The sequence below is a fragment of the Colias philodice genome, chromosome 5 (genome assembly GCF_061535455.1).
Source record: "Colias philodice isolate Cphi_HAF_F1 chromosome 5, ilColPhil1 Martin Lab GWU primary, whole genome shotgun sequence".
In the NCBI taxonomy this organism is placed as follows: domain Eukaryota; kingdom Metazoa; phylum Arthropoda; class Insecta; order Lepidoptera; family Pieridae; genus Colias; species Colias philodice.
The window spans coordinates 4471051-4494706 of NC_143090.1; the positions used below are offsets into that span (position 1 = coordinate 4471051).

Below are 23656 nucleotides of genomic sequence, written 5' to 3' on the forward strand. Positions count from 1 at the left end.
CGAATTTTGGCGGGAATTCGTGCTCAATATTTTTTTGCATGACAATGACATGGATAACATATAATATTGAATCTATATTTCAACAAACGATGAAATAAAGCAATCAATTTAAATTTCACAAAACTATTTTCCATATTCGCTGAGAGCAATAACACTTTCATGTTTTTGCATCTCACTGCCAGCCGCGTACCTATTCGGAATGCCTGATTCTGGCGTCCACTAGTATTTTAATTACTTGTTTCAGAAATGATTTATTTTGCAATCGTGCACAAATGGCAGACACGTTGTGTTGCGGTGATACAATGTTTTTATTGGTTGCGAATGGGTTAGACGCGTTTTCAATGACGGCTACATACCTAACTACACATACCTATTTGATTTACGTTTTATGCATATATTAGTTTCACAGTTTCGCATGTGATTAAAAAGATATAAAATCCTAATATCCGCTTTTTAAATTAATAAATGCGCATCAAAATGAGTAAACATAAAGCTCAGTAGGCAAGCATCGATACAAATGAGAGGTCTCGCATATTAAAATTACAATGAGCGCTTTCACTGGCCACCCCGGCGCGGGCGACGAGACACTTACAAAGTTACAATACGCGTTTGAAATGTTCACGACTTTTCGTGAACAAAATAAAAATCTTGCGCAAGACCATTCACATTGTTACCTTTTTGGGGAACTAACATTGTTGTGCATTGCACCGTTAGGCCCACGCAACTTATTCATAAAAACTCATAATAGGTACCTTTTGACTTTCAAAAAAATCTGTTTATGATTTATGACATTTATTGTTTTTTGCAGATGCTCTAACTACAGTTTTTATCATTAGAACAATTATTATAATTTCTCATCTAACAAACAATAGTACTAATATGAACTGAATCGATTAATTAAAAATTTCAAAGAATACGTTATAACCTACTGTTTTATAGATTACTGCTACGTACCTATTTATAATATTATATCGATTTAAATATTTAAATACGTGACAAAGAAACTTGTAATGTGTATCTAATTAGCATCCTAAGAGCTTTTAACGCTTGGACAACAAACGTTCATTGCTATAAACATAAGATATATTATTATATTCAGCGTTGCATTTTTTCCTGTCTCACCGACCGACGTTTCCCATGAGCATAGAGAGCGACACTAATATAACATTTAGCTGCAAATTAGGTAATAAATATGTGAGAAGTGGAATATCTACATTAATTCTACACTCAAACCCCGTGAAACGTCAATGTTATTGCGTCTGATAACACGTCTGATATAATTTTATTGAACTTTTATTCAATCAGTCGGTCCTTTTTATGGCTTTATTTATCGCTCGCAACTCCGCTACGATTAAATGATTAACGATACAGGAGAAAGCGTCTGCAAAACAAAGGCCATTCGACCGGCGATCGTTCATGTAAACTTCAGGTGCTATATTAATCTATCGTGTAATTTATTTAACAAACGAAAACAATGCATCATAATAAAACACAGATGCATGCTGGGAAATTATTAATCAAAGTTTGGGCACGCGCTGAGCTGCATACACCGTTCGACTTTGTTTTGCTGCTATGTTTCATGTCTATATTCAAAACAATCGCGGAGCATTCGATTTACGATCGGCATTTGTTCGTTCTAAATATATATTGATAGAGGCGGGACAAACGATTTTCGGACTGCAAGGTACGAAGTGTTGTCGAGCGCAACCGTCTCAGGCACCTACCGCGGTCCTAATGCCTGTAACAATAACGCTATCGTTACATCTCGAGCTCTTTAAACAATGGAATAAACATTGTTTATGTTTACGTGACGTGAAAATCATTCGAGTTTCAGACGTGATATAAATGGTTTGTTTGGCCATTGCTTCACTGTTAATCGAATAAATTAATCAACGTTGTTCGATATAATTTATGTTTTTATTATGTTCCATTTTATTTTCTTTACTACAGTTAATTGATTAGGTGCGAATTGATCGATCAATTTCTACGTTCACTCAATAAACTTACCAAACAAAAATACTGCAGGCTACCTTAAAACAGTATATGGGTTATATAGAGTTCTCGTTTCAGCGACTTAATCTACAATCACAATGAATTCATACAAAACTGACCCTGTATTTATTAGAAGGTAATCTATAGTCGCTACAGCGCTAAATACTTTGTACTTTAAAAAATACTAATTTCATCTCTCTACCGAAGATATACAATTTTGTACTAGAAAAAAAACTATCGAACTATCACCGGTAACACGTCCGTCTATATAGTGGTCCAGGTAGGAGGAGGATTTGTCGAACTTATTCAGTTTCGTGGGGGTTCGCGCGCGAGTTCAAATCGCGAGCGTTTCGGAGCGGTTTCGCGGCGAGCGGTCGGACGGCATCGCGGCGGCGGTGACGACTGCGACTGCGGCGGCTGGCGGCGGAACCACTGCTGGGCGGGCGGCGCGACGGCCGCGCGCGGCGCACTGCCGCGCCGCCGCCGCGACACCGCCCCTCGCCCCCGCACTCGCACGCCTCATTCCTTAATTCTTCGCAAACTTTCTTCTCTTCACTGAAGCTGCTTCAGCTAAACGAGCTGTCATGTCGATGGAGAAGACCCATCAGAAGCTTCTACTTTGCGAGCCAGGTCAGGTAAGACAGCTCGTTGGAGCTCATTTGTAATCTTATTCGACATTTAAATGTTTTCAGAACTCTTTTGGCAATCGTAGCTCTCTGTAACGTTAACAACTTTTACAAACTTTCTCGGATATGTGTCTATTTTCGAAAAAATAGTAACTTTCTGTGACGTTTCTGTTTTCAGGAGCGCTTACAGAGATAAAATCTTATAACAGTAAAGATATAAGTGAGTCCTTAACGCAAAACTTTGGTTTTAGTCAAAGTGCGTAAATGTAGAGTGTGCATAGCCGATCTCCCCGCGACTTAAGTGCTGTTGGATTACAAAAGACATGTATTTATAGTATAGACCACTCGAATATTTAATCACGCCCTGAATGTATTCTGCAATTGTTTGCATAACCTTAAAAGCTTTGTTGATACATTGGCAGCTCTTTGTACAGCTTTTTATTTGCTTCCGATTTTTCTTCTTAGAAAACTTTACTTTACACTAATTATACTTATTTTATTTCAAATGACTTGAATTACCCAGACTGATAAGTCAGTTTTCCCTAAAAAATCCGACCCCAAGCACGATTTGTATGTCTACGAAACACGTTACTAATCTGAATACCTACTACTATTAATTTAATCCTACTGGACTAGAAAGTTCTGTCAGTGTTTTTTATACGACACCCAATTGGTACTATCAGAATTTCATTAACATAGGTAAAAGACAACTTCAATGATCTGTCCTTTTTTTTTTTTTTTTATAGTGGGGAAATCTTCCAAAGATACCCACGGCCCCCGGGGAAGGAGCCGTGGGTTATGTCGGATTCTTACCGACTAAAACCCCACTGTGTTCCGTCGAGCCGCTTTAATGATGGGGCCGCGGGTATTTGTTAGAATTCTTCCGCGACCTCAATGATCTGTCCTAGAGCTTGTTTAGGTACATAATATAATATGATTTCAAACTAAACTAAAATAGGTAGAATAGATATGAAATATAAAAAAATCATCAATTGTGTCTCAATACCTAGTCTATGAATACGGGACATCCACCTACGGCCTATAGGACCCCTCTTATCACCCGCCTCCCCGCCCCGCACCCCGGGAAAGCGTGACGACCCACAAATATAATTTAGGTAAAACTTTCCCCCTTTATTAATGCTTGCCTACTGTTTTTGAGTGCATTAACTAATCGTTTATACAAAAATAAGAGTGATTTTCATTTAGTACCTCTCTTGAACATTGTTCAAATAGGTATACTATGATCCTTTCAAATAACTCGTAGAATCTAAGAGAAAATTATGATAACGTCGCATTAAGTACATTATGTATAACAAATGGCTATCCGTAATAACAATCTTAACATCAGCATGTAAATAAAGTACCTAGTGTAAATAAAGTTGCTAGTTAATACCTCATTTCTTACCTTAGCACTTCAGAACTTCGTAGCAAAAATAAACATATGTAACTCAATGATCTCGTAATTTATAGAGGACGTCCGAATAAAACAAAAAAAAAACATTACCAGCTGACCTACATCTTAAAGAATCCTTTACGGTTTGTGACATGAAAGCCATTAAAAGCGAGTGCTAGTGAATTGGAACACTTGTATTCAAACATAAACTAAATGATTGTCCATGCGATAATCCTCACAAATAGAATGTAAATTGAACATCATTGAAATATTGCGGACGCGGCTAAAACTATTCGAATGTCAATACAGAATACCCAACATACACACCACATATACAGACATTGGGCATTGCGAAACTACGGTTTGTTGCTCACAAAATCGCGACACACTTTTTAATTTATTTCGTCCACAAAAAGCATTGTGCTGTTTTATTTTCATTTCAACGGCGACTTGCGCTGTAGCGGGATATCTATTTTTATTTATTCCGCTCTCGAATTTTTTTTCTCTTTTTCAATTTCGTTCCGATCGACGCGGGCCCAAGCGGAACGTAGACGGATCTCATTTTAAATTAAATTCGTCTCCATTTTGCATATTTCTTTCGGTTCGTAACAATTCTAATTGGTAAAATTTGCATGTGATTTAGCCTAGTTGTGTAGAGAATTGAAAAGAATACACCGTTTTATGTTACAGCTGGTATATTATACATGTTAAAAGATGAGATGAAACCTATTAAATGCAAAATAAAATAACCATCCAATTTACATTACATAAATATTAATTACATTCATCAATAATATGTACTTACAAAACAGTTTCTCACGTCAAACATGACGATGTCATATGCTTTTCAATTACCCATTACGGTGGACGAGAACTTGTATTCTTGCATCGAATAATTCATATTATTTTTATCTCGTATTCATTGCAATGTCGCGAAAACAGTCATTGATACTGACCGGTAGCCGATATCGGTTAATGAATATGTATGGAGCAGGTGCATGGACAATGGACATGATTAAGTAGGTGCCACCAACGATTTTTGTAACCAATATCGATAGTTAGCTTATCGATGTTCGTGTTCGATTTTTTATCGATAACTTTAATTTGCTTCCCTTTCCTAAAATGCGTTTTTGTTATCCCAACAAAAAGGCCTTCTACAGAAGACGGACGTAAGTTCGATAAGGGGCTCCTACTTTGTTTTACTTTAGTTACTTCCTTATTCCTTTTGTTTTCTGCAAATGAATTTTATTTTCCGGAGCTTTTAAATAAACAGAAAATAATATTGATCCATCAATAATCTATAATATTTCTAGAAGTAAATCGCTTTTCTTTACGCTTTTTTATAAAAAAAATGTTCCATACGACTTTCCTTACATTTTTATCATATTAATAAAATATAAAATACCTCATCTCACTCTCGCATGTGACCATCTCGAGAATAGTTAACAGTCTTGAATCAGAGCATAAGAGACGATAAATCTATTGGATCATTCCCCTGTCGTCGGTACAATCGGCTCCTACAATTAATTACAGAACTTGTCTAACGCCTCACTGTTGGAACGGCTCTTAAGTAACAGTAAAATATTCGACTCCATTCAATGATTGCTTCAAAACAAATCTTTACTCAATTGAATTGGGTTCATACATTTCGTATTGTATCTTTAATATAATTTAAAAGTTTCCAAAATTATGGAAATAAACGTTAAGTAATCATTTACCTCGATTCATTTATATTGTGGTCAAAAGCGTTCCAACCCACTTCTTTTGTTTTATTATTTATTTTAAGAAGTTATAAAATAATATGATTATAATTATTACAAAATCTTAAACGCAATTACCGTTTATAACGATTATATAAATGAAACACACAACATAAATAAAATTAACAGTTCAGAAATATAATAGCAGATAAAAAGTTTAAAAAAATTAATTAAAATCACATTCATAGCGAAATGAATGCAAAAATTTTAAATGCATGTATTTCATGTGTAATGTACGAGAAGTAACAATTAAGTTTTATCAGAGGTTGTAAACATCGTGTAATTACTTCGGTCAGGTTTGAATTTATTCATGTACCTCTTAAAGATAACGGAATATCTACATTTTCGTACACACTTGATCATAAAGTATAGAATGAGGTTAGTGTAACGGATTCTAATACTAGTTTTTGGTATTTTGTTCAGTCATAGGTAATTTAATGAACAATTTCGCAAACTGCGTTACGGATGTGCTCTACTGACGCGACGCTCTGTTGCCAAGACCGCAAGACGCAATGCCCTCTCATATTTAAATTATTTAAATTACGAATTTGGTTACCATTTGAAAAATTATCTAAATTGAATGCTTATATAAATTAAATACGTTAATTATTTTCATGGTAAGGAAGTTACTCGACTAAAATGTTCCATAGTTAAATCATTTCTATTAAAAATACGTAATACCTATCATCATTATGCGTTAGCATCTTCAGGCTTTAGTCTTAAATAAAATAAGTAAGCTTGTTAATTGTTAAGGTAATTATGATCTCTTTTAAAAATCATCATACAATGCTCTTTATTTATGAGTTATTAACAAAAGCCTATAAACTATAAAGTATAGTGGAAACATGTGCGCTTTCACCTGCACGATTATAAAGCCTTTCTACGTTAATTATATTTGTACGAACTCAATAAATTATACACACAAATAAGTATTAAGAGCAATTACACAAAAATGTATTTTTATACCAAATACCATTTATAGACTAAGTGAATTGGTGAGTCGTTTTTGATTGATACGAAATCAATCAAGACGGATATACGTTCATTACGATATGCCTGTAGGAATATTTAAAAAACTACGACGAGAAGTATAATAATTTACCCACTTCCATAATTTTTTTTTAAGAGGATGTTTCGAATGAATATGCATATCACGATATTCATAAAATTCATATAATTATCTTGAAGGTATAATATATCTAAAACTACGATTAAAACACCGAGTTAATATACAGGATATTTGATTTTTAATTAATATATTGAGCTGATTTCACTCATCAATCAGGTTTCGAACAAGTTTTATTCACATTTATTTCCTTAAAAAACAAGAACGATACGATTCCCACGGAAAGTAGATCACAAAATTTGTATAAGTTAGTGTAAATATTTTGATTATGAGTGTGACCAACACACTAAGAGAATAACGGTATTCTCATGAGAATTTAGCAAAAATGCTCTAATCCAGTCTTAATGAAACAGAATATTCAATAGGACTCAAGATTTAATGCTGAGATAAATGTAAAATTACATTCCAAGAATTCTTTGTGCACGAGGTGAATTACGAATAATACATTGTTGTTTTTATTATATTGTATAGAGTAAGGAAAGAGTATTCATATCTAAATAATGAGAAAATGTGCAATTAAAACATCTGCACTTCGTACTGTAACTGATAAGTAGGTATTATATTGCTCCAAAAAGTATTCGATTGAACGTAAATTACTGTAAATTATTATCTGTTTGAAAAATACTTCCATTAAAAAAAATTAATTGAACAGTTTCCAATATACGATTTTCAAAACGTAGATCAAAAAGACTGCGCTTCGAACAAAAAAATGTAAAGCGACATGTATGCGGCTTATTTTTGATTTTTCGTTTCAGATTGCTTAAATAGACCGTGATTTATGCACGGACGAGGTGCTATTTCCGACCGACGAGTTCGAAGATTTATACGAATTTGAAACACGAGCTGTGACACAACTAGAAGAAAATTTTAATTAGAATAATAACATTCAGAATCTGCTTTTCACTCTACCTTCAGTTAAATTCTATTATTTATATAGATTAAGAATAATCTATAGGATCATAGTTAATAAATACCAATAACACAAACAATTTTTATTATAATGATTGTAATAAAAAATTGGAAAATATTTTTTTAATATTTTTTTAATAAAAGCATCTTATAATTATGTATTGCAGAACCATAACAAAAGACAAAAATAACAGAAACAGCCTTTATAAATAAAATAGTATGTGGAAGTATTTCCGAAGTAAAACAATTAGTTCGGGCGAATGCTACAGAGAAGTGAACCCATTACTTTTCTGTTAGTTTTCGCTCCCTTGCACTTTTCCGGAGCAAAAGGAACAAAAGATTTACGTGGCCCACGTCGCGGCCTCCTGTTTGATTCTCTATAAGTTTTGTTGTGCCGATAAATGCTTGTAATTGTGGCTCAATAACAGCTTGCACCTGACCTATTATTATGATAAATACTCGATTTCATATGCGCCTTTTTAACTTTGTAATTACAGATTGAATCCTTTCAAAAATTAATTTGTCTTGTTTTATTACAATTTACAACATATTAGTTAAGTATATCTATATACATATATTAATAAATTTCAACAGATAACAGGAAAATAAAAAAAACCTTAAACTAAAGGATCGTTTAAAATGGAATAAATTTGGAAGTCGCATAAAGCTTTCGACACCCCCAACAGTCAAAGAATCAGAGTCGCGGCGTAAATCACAAAGTTTAGAAAAAAACCCGAAATAAAGAGCTCACGTGAAAGTTCAAAAATATCAGCCGTGAATATAATTATGAGAGCGAACACCCGCTGGTTTCCGGCCTTACATATATCCTACTAGGTATTTATTGATTCGACTTAGAACTCGATTGAAACTCGAACCCGGAGAGATTGCAGTTGATAGCCTCAGATTGTATAGGTAAATTAGATGTTGTAATTAAGCAAACTAAACTAGAAATGAAAGCGAGGTTCGTTAGACATAAAGTTTTTCATTCAATTCAAATTGAGATAATTTCAGAACTGCTTATTAAAATTGAAGTCATTGAACTTAAAAAAAATAGGCACAAATTCATCAGAAGTGTAAATTAATATACAATGCCGTTATATTTATCTTAATTGGTTGAAATGGATCTAATAAACTTACTACATTTATGTATGTTTCCTATTAACGAATTTCAACTACAAATTTTCGAACGAAAAAATATAGTACGGACATATTATGTAGATTGTTCGCGGACTTATAAATAAAAGATTTTCTAAAGTCGTCTACCTGGTGGGTGACTTTTGTCTGAGAATTGCAAATATCAAATATTCTGGATGAAGTATGGTGGTTTTAAAAGACGTTTTATTATTCGACGAACATAAAAATTAAATTACAGAAATAATTAAGTTAGTTCCCTGCGAGCGAATCTAAACAATAGGTGGTATTATGATTGTTATCAATTTTGGTAATTAAAATCGTGATTATAATATGCGGGAAGCGCCTAAAATAGGTTGTAAACGTAGGCGCAGTCGCGTAGTCATAAATTTTTTACACCCGCACAGGTTAACCTTACGAAACAGAGACTTCCAAGTGTATTTAGAACGTTCGACTACGCATTTTTAGATGACGTTATTTATGTTATTTATATTTGAATGTTTAAACGTGTCCAATGATATTATTTTTGTTTTGTTTAAATTTATACAACGCTCACAAATCGTACGTTGATTGTTTTTATGAAACTATAAATACCTATCCGTGATTTTTTGTCAGAGTTAGTAGTTTAAGAAGTTTTTATTTCTTTCTAGTGCCTAGTTTGGAAAAGTAATATTATTTTTATGATGTTCAATATTTTTAAATTATGTGAATATCAAGATATTTTACACACGGTAATTTGTTTATAAAAGTCAAAACATACGTAATACTGGTAATACGTATCCATGCGTTCAAATATTTACTCTGTACTCAACATCTTATAAATGATGTAATGACATTTATTACTCAAAAACAATTTTAAATTCTTACAACATAATGCTAAGTGGAGTAATTAAATTAAACCAGTTTATATTAATGTGAGATGATTGTAAATTAAGTGATAGGTTTTATATTTTGTAGAAGTATAGATTAATTTAGATAACGAGTATCGATCTTTCTGTTTTTATGTGTGTTTGACACCAGTGGTACGATAATGATAATGTAAAATATTGCATATAAGGCACATACCTACTGATAATGATATGTTAGGTACCTAATGATAAACTTTTTCAAATTATCGATAACAATTAATACATTATAATAGCCTAGCTCGTGTATATGAAATCAATTTGTATGCAAAATCGTCGAAACAAAAAAATAAGTAAATAGGAAAGTTTCACAACTTTTTAAATCCAGACAATTTTAAGCCATTTGCTAAAAGCTTCTCTAGTTTCCCAAAAAAAAACGCCTTTGACTCAGAGGACGTTAAAAGCAATAGACTTTAGGTTTCTTGAGACTAAAGTTAAATATCCATTTAAATCTTCGACGCCGGGAAGACGCTTGGGAATTCAGCGCTGCAGCTACGAAAAGCGCTTTTCTAAATTATCCTGTTATTTGAACCGTAAATGAGAAGCGTTTTTTGTTTTCTACCTCTTAGTTGTACCTTTGACATGATTTAGACGAATAATTTAAAACTACCTAGAAATAATGATATCGATATCATTTTAAAGGGAATAATGCATTAATTGCTCCATGAATGTAAAAGTAATTTCTATTATCAATTTAACATCCAAAAAATTGTAACTTCTGTCACCAATTCAATGCCTGTCCATCGAAGTTTCTACTAGACCAAATCATAATTACTATAATTAAAATGCGATAACGCGTTCGACACCAATAAAGCGAAAGTAGCGCTCCCGCGGCAGAAGAAAGCGTATCAAGCGACGATACTCACCTAGCTAGCAGTACATAGCTTCGTCGACGACGGCACTAAATCAATACGAGCCATCACGCCCCCTCCCACCACCCCACCCCTACACCGCTTCAAGCCGCTTTCCCGCCGAAAGCAGCCACCACCCTTGAAAAGCTCGTGAGCTGAGCTCCTACTTCTGTTCGGCTTTTGTGGAGGTGTAGTTCGAGCGAAACGTCTTGGGATTTGTTCTCCACTCTCCAATTGACAGTTCGCAATTTAAGATTTGTTCCTAACTCCCGAACTTCCAACGAGATCATGGTACTTAGTTAATAGGTATTTATTTTATATCGATTACTGTTAAACGTATCGCATAATATGTTATCAGATTATCATCTGCTGACCATACATACCTATGTACTGAACTTAAGAATTATTTACAGAATTATGTAAGCTGATGTCACATTAACTAAACGAAGCATAATATACTGAAATAAATAGGTTGAAACGTTCAATATTAAATATTTTTGTTGTAAGTAATATAGTATTAAAATATAATATGGTATTGAACATTTAAAAATTAACCACCATTATGATTTTTCCACACTTGAAATGCCTGAACATCTTAGATATGGCTACGTATATTTCCTTCAAAATTATCTTCTTACAAAGCAAGACTATCTTAAAAAAAAAATCCGAAAAGTTCTGTTTGTGAACCACAAAACAAGCACACAAACATACAGACAAAAAACTTATAACACAACTTGTTTTTACACCTAAATTCAGTTTCACGTATACTTTCATCTCACAAGTATCCAAATATATAATCGAATATCGTTAACTTTTTTTTAAATAATCGCGATATTTTGCGAAACGCAACATAAAACATTAAAACTACACGGTCGTAGTATAATTATCCGTAATGTTTCCACTAAACGCCTGTATAAATCAAACATGCGACGCTATTGTTCGACTCGTGTTAGATTGATAAGCTTGCGAGTGTGAACGGGACAGATATTCATTCATCCCAGTAAGTGATTCTACGGCTAATTGAAAATTTATATCTTAATCTCTAATTAAGCTCTTGTTTTTTTAGTTTTCGGACTTTAGCAAAACTTATAGAGTTGAGCGAATGAAATGTAATATTTTATAATTTTTATTTATAAGTACGAAAAAATAAGCTACGCTAATCAAGTCACTGTTTGGACCTGACCTAATTAAATTTAATAACTAGGAAATAACCAACCGCTATTTATTATAAATAAACTTTACCCATTCCTTTTTTGTTGCATTTAAAGCTCGTTGAGCGTATTTGTTTTATATTTACAAGACAATAATCCTCACAGATTTATTTGTGCCTGTTTTAAATTGAAAAAAATCATATAGGCCGTTCGCGACAGACTATAATGAAATAAGCGCAGGACAAATATAATAAATCTTCGCGGGAGACACGGGGGCGACTTCCGCGTTCGATATTTGATTTCATTCAGCATTCCGGATGTTACGAACTTTTTGAGTTTTAATTTCATATTGAAAACTGCTACAGATTAAAAATATGTTTTTTTTTTTATTTGTGCTAGCTTTTTTAACTAAAAGGTGGTCGAGGTTGGATATCAATTTATTGTTAATTTGTTTACATGTTTAGAAATTTAAATTGTAAGTATGTGTATTTAATAATGTGCTATTGGTAATATTTTTAAAAACTTGTAAAGAAGTAGACGGTGGAGTTGATCGTGTTTCGCGTGTTTACATCCAGGATTATCGGCCCGCTTTAACTCACGGTCTCGGTGTAGCGCCGGTGGCACAATGAGCTTTTATTTTTAAATTACAATTTAGAAACACTACTGATTGGAGTACATTATAAAATCTATTGGTTGATAATATGTCAAATATTTGATGGATCAACCATGCAAATTGGAAATGTTTTAAATCTTTACTTTCAATATTTAAGATCAAATTTATAATCCTACTTTTTATCACTTTAAAAAACTGAGATCTATTCCCAAGTTTTTATTTATTCGTACACGTAACAAGTACCTAAATAATACCAAAACATCCAGTGTACCACCGCCTTTACCAAGCCGCGATGATAATCTGATTCCGGCCACGCTATCTATACATATTTCTTTAACTATTGCTATGTACTCGTACTAACGAGGACTTAACTTTTTAAACTCGCGCCCCACGCCTAGTTAAAATCGTGACTTACACTAGCAGGCATGTTATAATTACGTTAGATTACGACCCGATTGGACCCTTGAGATAAATATAATTGTGTATCGTGTAAATGAACTGCAAATTAATTTGGGACTATGCTCTATTATAGTGTTTAAGTTAATTGTAGGTGATTAGTATTCTTACAGATAAGAAGATTGTGGTCGAATTTTTAAAGTGATTTTTGAGGTTAAAAATTACAATTCTTTAAGGCTTGAGTAGTAGAGCTTTATATCTAGTCGTATCGATTCATGTAGGTATGTGTCTGGGCTATTGTGCTTGGCGTTAAAAAAAGTCTTTTAAAAATACATCAGTAGCAATTATTTTACAAACATGTTTTTATTAAATTAAGTTTTGAGTTTATAAATTAAAAAATATATATTTTTTCAAATGTGTTTGTTAATTAGTAGAAAAGCTGCATACATACATAACTGTGATATTTAAATACCTTACTTTGAAGCGAGCTCCGATAGCGAAGTTCATATGACGAGTAGGTGCGGCAAAATAGGACAGCGGTGATAGGGTGACACACAGTTATTATTAGTTTTTGTCCCCAGTCTCCCCACCCAAAAGCCACGGCCGCCATTTCTCGCGTAAGAACTTTTTGTTCATCTTTTGTACGACGAACGGTACACTTACCGCGCTTTTTGTTCACAGACTATATCAAATTATACACAACATTTTTTACACTGCACTAAAATTTCGGCTTATTCCAATCGAAAAAAGCTATTCGTCATATTGTCGCACTAATAAGAATAGTAAGTAATACAAATTGAAACACATATTTCGAACATTATTATCGCATTACACTTCATTATTTATTTAAATGGCCCGTTATTAAGTAAAGGTATTTAAATAAAGCGATAAATCGAACGCGTACTTTAATAGACGCCAGATGAATTTTAATAGACCATTATCTCGATACTTGTTACATTTCGTAAAGCACCTTCTGTCCGGGACGACTTGTTTGTCACTAAGGAACACGGAAGGTAGCCGAGTCCTTGAAAAGTACTGTTTATAAACAAAACGTTATGCAAGAAGCTATAAACGTTGAGTCGTGTAAAAAATCGGGTTTTACGGTCGCATTATATGGATGAGGCAAGATAAAGCGATTGTTTTGGGTCGTAAATAAGACTGCAACAGGTATTGTGGCAACGGGACTGCGATCACGTGTCATACTTTCCCTTTCGTTCTTTACTTTTGAGTTTTGACTACTGTCCCTTTGATGGTCCTTGGATGTAGAGACGGTGTGCGGTCTTCGTCTATAGGTAGATATTATTAAAAGCTTGCATTCAGTAGTAAGGAAGCTGATACCAACTTCATCTTCTTCCTAGTTTTTATATGTTTCAATTCAAATCCTATAATCGAAAGGGTATTTTATAATTATAGTAAAAAAGGAACGCGATTAATTGTATCGACTATCGAATATCGTCCGCCTAGCCCAGATTTAACAACCAAATAACAATCTATGTAACCTTTGAAGCCGTAATTGAAGACGCATGAATAATAATATTTGGGCGTCATGACAGGGCCCCCGAATCGATACGTAATTATAGAGTGAGAATGTACCCCTCATAAATTTTATATCCGTGGTGGAGGGCGAGGCCGACGGAATAGCCCGTGGCGCCTATTGTATGAGACCACGGACCATGGCGGTGTTTGGTGACGTCATGCCTAAATACTAGCTACAATAGATGTGGAAAAACTGAGCTATATAATGCTGCGAGTTACTGTCTAATCACATGTACATACTTTACATACGTACGTTACGGACATGTAAAATCTAAAAGCTTACATTCCCTGAATGACGCATGAGTAGAAAGTAGAAACCACATCGTGAAAACTTTTTGAGTTGCTAAAAATGGTTAGTTAATCCTATTTATGTTAATCCCAACCCTGCACAGTATAAATTTACTAAAGGGCAGGAAAATATTTGCATAATGTCTTATCAGAAGTTGATATTTTACCATATTCCTTATTTCATTAAATATTTACGAGTATGTCGAAAGAAATTATATATGACCGCAATTTGTCAAGCCGAGTAACGTGCAAGCAACATTATACTCTCTCCTTGTCTGAGACGGTTTTTACTATGGTAGTCTACGGTTTCATGCTAGTAGCCATCACAATGTATCCAAGCTAAAAAAAAAAACAAAAACACGACAATATCCGGAACGCAACTGTCAAACTTCATTACGTTTTTTTGTGCGCAAGCCATCACAGTAAAATTTTGTTTATTTTTATAAAAATGAAAATTTCATTTAAAAACAAGTGTATTAATTACTAATACTAAGTTTTAATATCATGTTCCACTGTAAATTGAATAAATCAAGTGCTACAAGCTTATAAATGCAAAGGAAATCTTACAATGACGAGTGCATTAAAGGTACATAAATGGATTGAATTCTTACTAACGTTCAAGGGGTAAGTGATACATAGCATAAAAGTTTTTTGGTAGTCAAACGAAGATATTAACGTCGTTTTACCAAAGAATATCATTAAATATCGCGTATGTACCGGTTTAGAGGTTATGTTTATGTTATGTTTATGCATTGCAACCTGTTTGTACATGTCAACATGACATGAGTGTTTTTCTGAACGAAAAAGCGGGTTTTTTGTTAGGTTCGTTATATTCGTATACTAGTCATTTCCGTTTCCTGAAAAAACTTTCTCATTGTACCTACGGATCGCGCGTGTTTTATCTCTCTTGTGTTTGCGTTGCAAAAATCACTGTCTTAAAATAATTGTGAAGTGAAAATGGGGAAAAGAAAAAGATCAGATTCCTATTCCCAAGAAGATTTGTGGAAGAAATTAAAAAAACTGGAAAGAAAATTGAAGAAATGTGAAGGCAGAACTGATAGAGATAGAGAGTCAAGTCCAGGGACTCCTCCTCCTCCTCCTGTTGAATGCACTGAAGACTTGACAGGTAATATTGTTAACCCAAATCTTACCTACTTCAAACGACTGGATAACTGTGGTAGATTTAGTACCTATTAAACTAGTGTACAGGCCCAATACTAATTTTTGACTTAGCGCTACCACTAGCAGGTAGACAATGTCAGTTATATATTATATACATTTCAGCGCTATCACCTAGCGGATAGACAGTGTCAGATATATACATTTCAGCGCTATCACTTAGCGGATAGACATTTTATTCTTACTTTCTAGTGCTATCACTTGTGGATAGACAGTTACAACCACAGCCTGACAGAAATGTTTGTTCCCTAAATAAATAAAATCATATAGTAGTATGAGAAATGAATAACATTTTGTTTTATATTATTTACAGTCGAAGATATCCCAGAGGAGCTTCTGTTAGCCCTGGGCAAGGAAGGTGAGAAGGAAAACATTGTTGGTGGGGAGATACAGCAGCAGCTGACAGAACGATGGACAAACATCATTCATCAGGGACTTGGAAAAGAAGCCAGAGAAAATTTAACAAAGAAATACCCCTCACCAATAAATTTTATGGCAGCTGTACCGCCTGTCTTGAATGAAGAGATAGCAGCGGCTATGAATGAAGCCAGTAAGAAGCGAGACAAACGAATAGTTTTCCGTCAGGCGTTAATAGGTAAAATGATGGTCGCATTAGGTAAGGCACTTACCTGTGTCCTTAAGGGTAATATAAATACCAAAGAAATTGTAGAACAACTGAATGACTCCGCAAAACTAGCCGCAGAAGTTCTCCACCAAGACTCCGAATCGAGAAAATTTTTTGCTCTTGCGGGAACAAGTCCAGTTATAAAGGAAGCAGTCAAAAAGGTAAAAACAGACGAATACCTTTTTGGTAAAAACTGTGGGGAACTTATTAAAGCGGCCCAGAGCATTCAAAAAACAGGCTCCCAAATTAAAAGACCTATAAGACAGGAAAACTGGAAGAGCCCGCTGCAACACCATTCTCAACCCCGCAGCGGGCAAGCACATCATCAACCTCGCAGCGTGCCAGCCAAGCAAATTCAGACTCCCCAGCAAGCCCAGGGCCAGAGGCCTCAACAACAGCGGAAGAGACCTCAAGCCCAGCGCCCCAGTCGACAACCCCAAAACAAATATCGCAGATACTAGAGGTACATGCCGGTAAATTGAAATTTTTTTCTCATAACTGGTTAAAAATTACTAATGACCCGGTAATCTTACAATGGGTTCAGGGATACAATATCCCATTTAATTTTATCCCTCCAGAGCATACAGGACCCCATCAGTCTTGGTCTAACAAAGAAAAAGAAATTATTGAATGGGAAATTGAAAAATTAATAAATTTGGGTGCTGTATCTCAATGTGAATATATAGTGGGCCAGTTTATATCACCAATATTTGTAATTCCAAAACCAAATGGTACATTCAGGTTTATATTGAATTTAAAAGAATTAAATCAATACATTGATACATGTCATTTCAAATTAGAAGACATGAGAACAGCATGTAAATTAATTACTCAAGACTGGTATATGGCAAAATTAGATTTGAAAGATGCATACTTTAGTGTGGCTATTTCAAATGAATCAAAAAAGTTTTTGAGGTTTAAATTTGACAATAAGTTGTATGAATTTAACTGCTTACCTTTTGGTTTATGCACAGCCCCTTTTGTATTCACAAAACTTATGAAACCAATATGTACCTACCTTAGAAATAAAAATATTGTCCTGACATCTTACTTAGACGATATAATATATTTTAACTCATCAAAAGAACAATGTAGGAAGGATATAGAGATTTCGTGCACTTTGTTTCAAGATCTAGGTTTTATTATTAACCTTGAAAAGAGTATTTTCACACCTAAAAAGACTTGTACTTACCTGGGCCTAATTATAGATTCAAGATCAATGTCCTTATCAGTACCTCTAGAAAAACAATTATCTATAATAGAAAAAGTTAATTATTTCAAGAAAATTAAGTCTTGTAAAATAAGGGAATTTTCTCAACTGCTAGGAAAATTAACTTCAGTTTGTCCAGCTATACCTTATTCATGGGTATATACAAAACTTCTAGAAAGGGAGAGATATCTTGCTTTAATTAAAAAGGATAACAATTATGATGAAAAAATGGAATTATCAAAAATAGTTACTTCCGAATTAGAATGGTGGACAAAGAACATAGATAGGTCTAACCCGATTCAAAATTATAATTTTTCTCTAGAAATTCAGACAGATGCCTCAACCACTGGCTGGGGAGCAGCTTGTGGTATAGAGCGAGCTTCAGGTTCATGGTCTTCCACTGAGAGGCAAAACCATATCAATTTCTTAGAAATTAAGGCAGCTTATCTAGGACTTCAATCTTTTACAAAAGACCTAAGTCATTGTGAAATCTTACTCAGAGTGGATAACACAACAGCAGTAGCATATATTAACAAAATGGGTGGTGTTCAATTTCCTCATTTAAATGAAATGGCTAGGATTTTTTGGCAATATTGCGAGAGAAAAAATATCTGGGTGTATGCGTCATACATAAATTCAAAAGATAATTTTGAAGCTGACTTTGAATCAAGGAAAATAAACATAGAATGGGAACTTTCAAATACTGCCTATGATGAAATTGTACAACAATTTGGCTGCCCAGAAATTGATTTATTTGCCTCTAGAATCAATAACAAATGTAAGAAGTTTATCTCATGGAAACAAGATCCTGAAGCGTTTGCTGTAGATGCATTTACTGTTAAATGGAGTAAATATTTTTTTTATGCATTTCCTCCTTTCTCATTAGTTTTAAAATGCATTAGAAAAATACAATGTGATAAAGCAGAAGGTATCTTGGTATTTCCTTTATGGAAATCCCAAGCCTGGTTTCCCACATTACAGACTCTTCTAGTTGGAAAAATGTTAATTTTCGAACCCAATCCAAATTTATTATCTTCTCCTTACAGAGAAACACACCCCCTTCATCAACAACTTACCCTGGCTGCAGGGCTGCTGTCAGCGAGGCGTTCGTGAGACGGGGCACTCCAAACTCAGCCTTAGGAATTATGTTAAATTCACTATCTAGCAATACTATCAAACAATATGATAGCTCTCTTAAATTATGGTGGAGTTTTTGTAATAGATTTAAATTAGATCCTTTTCAAACTTCAGTCCCATTTATTTTAAATTTTTTAAGTGAACGTTTTAACTCAGGTGCCTCATATGGTACCCTTAATACCATTAGATCAGCTATTGTATTAATAATGGGACCGAAAGTTAGTGCAGATGATAGAATAAAAAGATTCTTAAAAGGTGTGTTTAAAATGAAACCACCTAAACCAAAATATAATATGACTTGGGACCCAGGCTTAGTATTAGAATATATAGGTAAAAATTATACGAATAATAATTTGGATTTACAAAGGGCTACTAAAAAACTTGTTATAATGTTAGCTCTTACTACGGGACATAGGGTTCAAACACTGTCCCTAATAAAAGTATCAAATATTAAATTTACACAAAGCGGAGTTCAAATTAAAATCCCAGACATTATAAAAACGTCAAATAAAAATTCATTTCAACCAATCTTACATTTGCAGTCGTTTACGGAAAAAGAAATCTGCCCTGTAGAAATTATAAAAATTTATTTAAAAGCCACAGAAAAATTAAGGCAAAACATAGATCACCTGATTTTAACATTTAAAAAACCATATAAGAAGGCTTCATCTCAAACAATAAGTCGTTGGATAAAATCCGTATTGTGTGAATCTGGGATAGATGTGTCTGTTTTTTCTGCCCATAGTACCAGACACGCGACTACGTCGGCAGCAAACAGGGCGGGTCTTAGCATAGACCTTATCCGTAAGACTGCTGGCTGGTCTAGAGGTTCTTCTGTATTTGCTAGGTTTTACAATAGGCCTATAATAGAAGATCCTTTATCCTTCTCTGATACTATTTGTAATCTGAGTACAAATATTTAAGAAAGACTTGTCTCTAGTTATAAGAATATTTGTAATATTTTGAAATAAATAAAAAATTCATTTGATTTATTATAAATGGTTTCATTCACAACTCATGAATCTTTAAACATCTACCATAGTAAAAACCGTCTCAGACAAGGAGAGAGTATAATTAAATGGTTAAACGAACTTACCTGTAAGTGAAGTTCTACCATAATTATACGAAGCTCCTTGTCTGAGACGGTACCTGTTCCCACCCTACCCACCTCTGACCAAGTCTGAGTTGTTCATGAAACTTCTTGCTTTAAAAGTAATGAAGTTTGACAGTTGCGTTCCGGATATTGTCGTGTTTTTGTTTTTTTTTTTAGCTTGGATACATTGTGATGGCTACTAGCATGAAACCGTAGACTACCATAGTAAAAACCGTCTCAGACAAGGAGCTTCGTATAATTATGGTAGAACTTCACTTACAGGTAAGTTCGTTTAACCATTTAATTATAATAGCGACAACATAAAACAGAAATAACTGTAATACTTTTCCATATTTTTACACAAAACTTGAACGCACATTTCTCAACGTTTCTGGCCAAGGTCTCGACGTTTCCTAATACACGAAATTGTTTTCCCTCTTTATCTAATTTCAGTCCACGAAGGCTCGCATGTCAAACGACAGTTAAACTAGATTGTACTATGATTAAGCCAGTGCCAACCGCCGCTGTATATAAAAATTGACCGTGAAATTTCGGCTTCACGATATTTTCAAAAGTTCGTTAAGGTTTTTTTCGATACTACGAATGTTTGATTCGTTCTGGGTGTTAGCAATGTTTACTACTCTATGATTTTGAAATGTTCAATATTACTCGCAATATTTAATTTAAATTTTTAGGTAATTGTTTTGTTTAACTATTTGAAATTAAATATCAATGCTCTTGAAAACAAAATGCAATTATAAGTTTTTTAAGAGAGTCCACTAATGATCATTAGCGACATACAAGTCAACGGATCATTTACACTAAGTATCCAAAAGTATGTTAAACCTAATTAATAAAATTGTCACGTACTACTATTAAGGGCTGGTAACAAGCATGATATGGATATGAGAAGGTCATCGCGATCTTTAATTTGATTAGCGATTACGTTAATTTACAATAGCACAACAATGAATACACCTTGTTAAAACAAATTATAAAAAATGTCGATTACATTGTACACGTAATGCGACGGACCGATTATAACCATTATCTTACCCGCATGCTAAAAAACAAACGTTGCCATATAAGGAACGGTATTGTTTCAATAAAAGTGGACAAAAACAAAAAATCAGCCAGTCTAATCTATGATGAGGGAGTTTTATTAACATCTGCTTGGAAGAATCCAACATGCCGCATCTGTTGTGGCTTCTTCTTTTTTCAAAATTTCAAATGTAGACTCCGAGCTAAAACGGCAGATGTTTCGCTTTATGTTTAATTTAAATCGACTGAATATAAACTTTATGCATCTCGACCTTAAAGCTTAATATAATTCAAAGGTGGAAAACTGGCAGGCTTTATATTTTTTTTTATCGATGAGTTAGATTATGACGTTCTAATTTTAAATTTGGCGGCATTTAGCCCGGTGCGGTAGCGATCGACGATGATAATCGTAAATGGTATCATTACTAGGACCCTTCCTTAATTTAAGCAATATGTAACGTGATGCATTTGTCAAACAGTTAATGGTAGGCGACTTGAAAGACACTTATTTTATAGCATCCTATCACGTAATAGTTTTATTAGATTTTTTGATTGTTATCTTTTACCAATAAAATTATTTTAGGTTCGTATTCTGGTTGTAAACAAAATTTAAAATGACATCGATAGTAAATTGCTTGCTTGTGCTTCTCATTTTACACATTTCATAATTTATATATCTATCACTAATATATTACATAAGGACTAGTAATCATAGCGGCACACGTTTAGGGTAAAATGCGAATAGGGTAGCAAAAAATCAATACAATTTAATTTAAATAGTTCAGCGTTTTTAAATCAATAGGTTCAGTGTGGCGTGTCGTATGTGTCTAAAAGACTTATTTCTTTGACCCCCAAATTCAGTAATTTAAGTTTTCCCCTCCGGATAGCATTTCATTTACCTCTTCAACCGACACGCTGCGTGGGACGGACTAATCTTGAACAGAGACTGGCATAGATCAGACAGTCGTTCTACAATTTTATACGCAACACAGGAAAATATAAATTCGCTGATTACAACGCGTTAGAAGTAAGCAAAACATAATTTTCCGGCTTAAATATTCAAATGAACATGCTTCGTCGGGCATCGTTAATAATAATATCTATCATATTTTATGTTCATGTTGAATAATCGTTTTGTAATACATTAATAAAATAATTGCAAGCGGTACTTATTGATTTTCATCATCATTTAATTTATAGCTATTAAATAATTAATTGTATAGGTACTTGTAATTTTCAGGTGCGATGGAGTGCAACGTTATTATGTAAATTTTAGAATGTAAAGATTATCTCTACAATTTTGTCACTTTATACTTCTTTATGAACAATTTATTATATAATATATGTTAACGGAAATTTATGTAATCCGTCATTGTATAAAATTCCTAGGAAATGTATGTAATTCCTAAAATCGCACGGAAATGTGTGAAATAAATTATGTATTTTATACACATTGCCTAGGAAATCTATACATTTCCTAAATCGCAATCGGAAATGTAAAACATCTAAGATATTTGAAGGTACGCGGGACGACGGGGGGAGGGCCGAAAATACGTAATCAGAAATTTTTGGTTTGGATAAGGGGGTGGGTTAGGTTAGGTTCGTGTTTTTTAAAACTACACAGAAATAGTACAACATAGTACACAGAAACAGTACACAGAAATACTTACCAAATGAAAATTTGATTTGATTGAATATAAGTTGATTTAAGAAATGTTAATTAGTGAGATAATATGAACATATTATTATTATTTTACGGTAAGACTGTTACCCGATACAGTGTTTTATTACAGAAATCATTTACTTTATACATTTCCTAATACGATATTGGAATTATATACAATTCCGAGGAAGACTATACATTTCCTAGGATATCTATGCATTAAATAGTTTATTAAACAATATTTTATACATTTCCTAAATGGTATCGGAATTGTACACATTTCCTAGGATTTGTATACAATTCCTTGATTTCATACATTTCCGGTAACATATATAATATGTATTTAACCTAACATTGTACACTAAAAATATCTTGTAAAGGTATTTTTATACTTGTAGTAAAATGTATATTATTATTTTCAACTTATCAGATCATCTCAAAGGGCCACAATCTAATTAGCGTTACAAATTAAAGCGCGCTGTCTTATACAATAACGCTCTTACTAATAAAATGTTACCCATTCGCTTTGCAATGGATTAGTTATTGCAATAACCTGTCTTGTTTTTATGATTGACGTTTCATGTGAGCAAGAGCAGGACACAGCTATGGTAGAAAATGGTAGAAATTTATCCATTGTTTAACTTTTTATTAGTAAGGCCGTTAGTATTTTCTATAAACAATTATACAAATTAATTAGCTGTAATGCGTTTCTACGTATTGCTCTGTGCCGATAATTCCCTCCATTGATTCGTAACGCCTCCCGCGCCACGGTACAATGGTCGCGAGTGAGTCGACATTTGCTATTGTGTTGTCTATGCGCCGCTTTCCTCTATATTCTGTTATTTATGTCAACTCCTCTATGTATGAGAATTAGGCGGGGTGAAGGATGATAATGAAAACTACCAATGAATAACTCAATATGTTAATTTTCTTTAACACTTGAGTCGGTTATTGCGTACCGGTCTAAATTTAGATTTTAAACAATTAAATATGAGTAAAGTTATTTATGTAGATAGTTTATTTAATTAAAT

At 33.6% G+C, this 23656-nt stretch overlaps 2 protein-coding genes across 4 annotated transcripts in view; one reads left to right on the forward strand and one right to left on the reverse strand.

Annotated features, from left to right (window-relative positions):
- LOC149488404 (homeotic protein antennapedia-like) overlaps positions 1 to 23656 on the reverse strand; it is a 158524-nt gene that overhangs the window by 59258 nt on the left and 75610 nt on the right. The window lies entirely within an intron of this gene.
- LOC149488405 (uncharacterized) lies at positions 15299 to 16943 on the forward strand. The gene is made up of 2 exons (XM_089695531.1): positions 15299 to 15803; positions 16170 to 16943. The coding sequence occupies exons 1-2, from the start codon at positions 15635 to 15637 to the stop codon at positions 16940 to 16942; spliced, it is 942 nt and encodes a 313-aa protein (XP_089551657.1). The 5' UTR covers positions 15299 to 15634; the 3' UTR covers position 16943.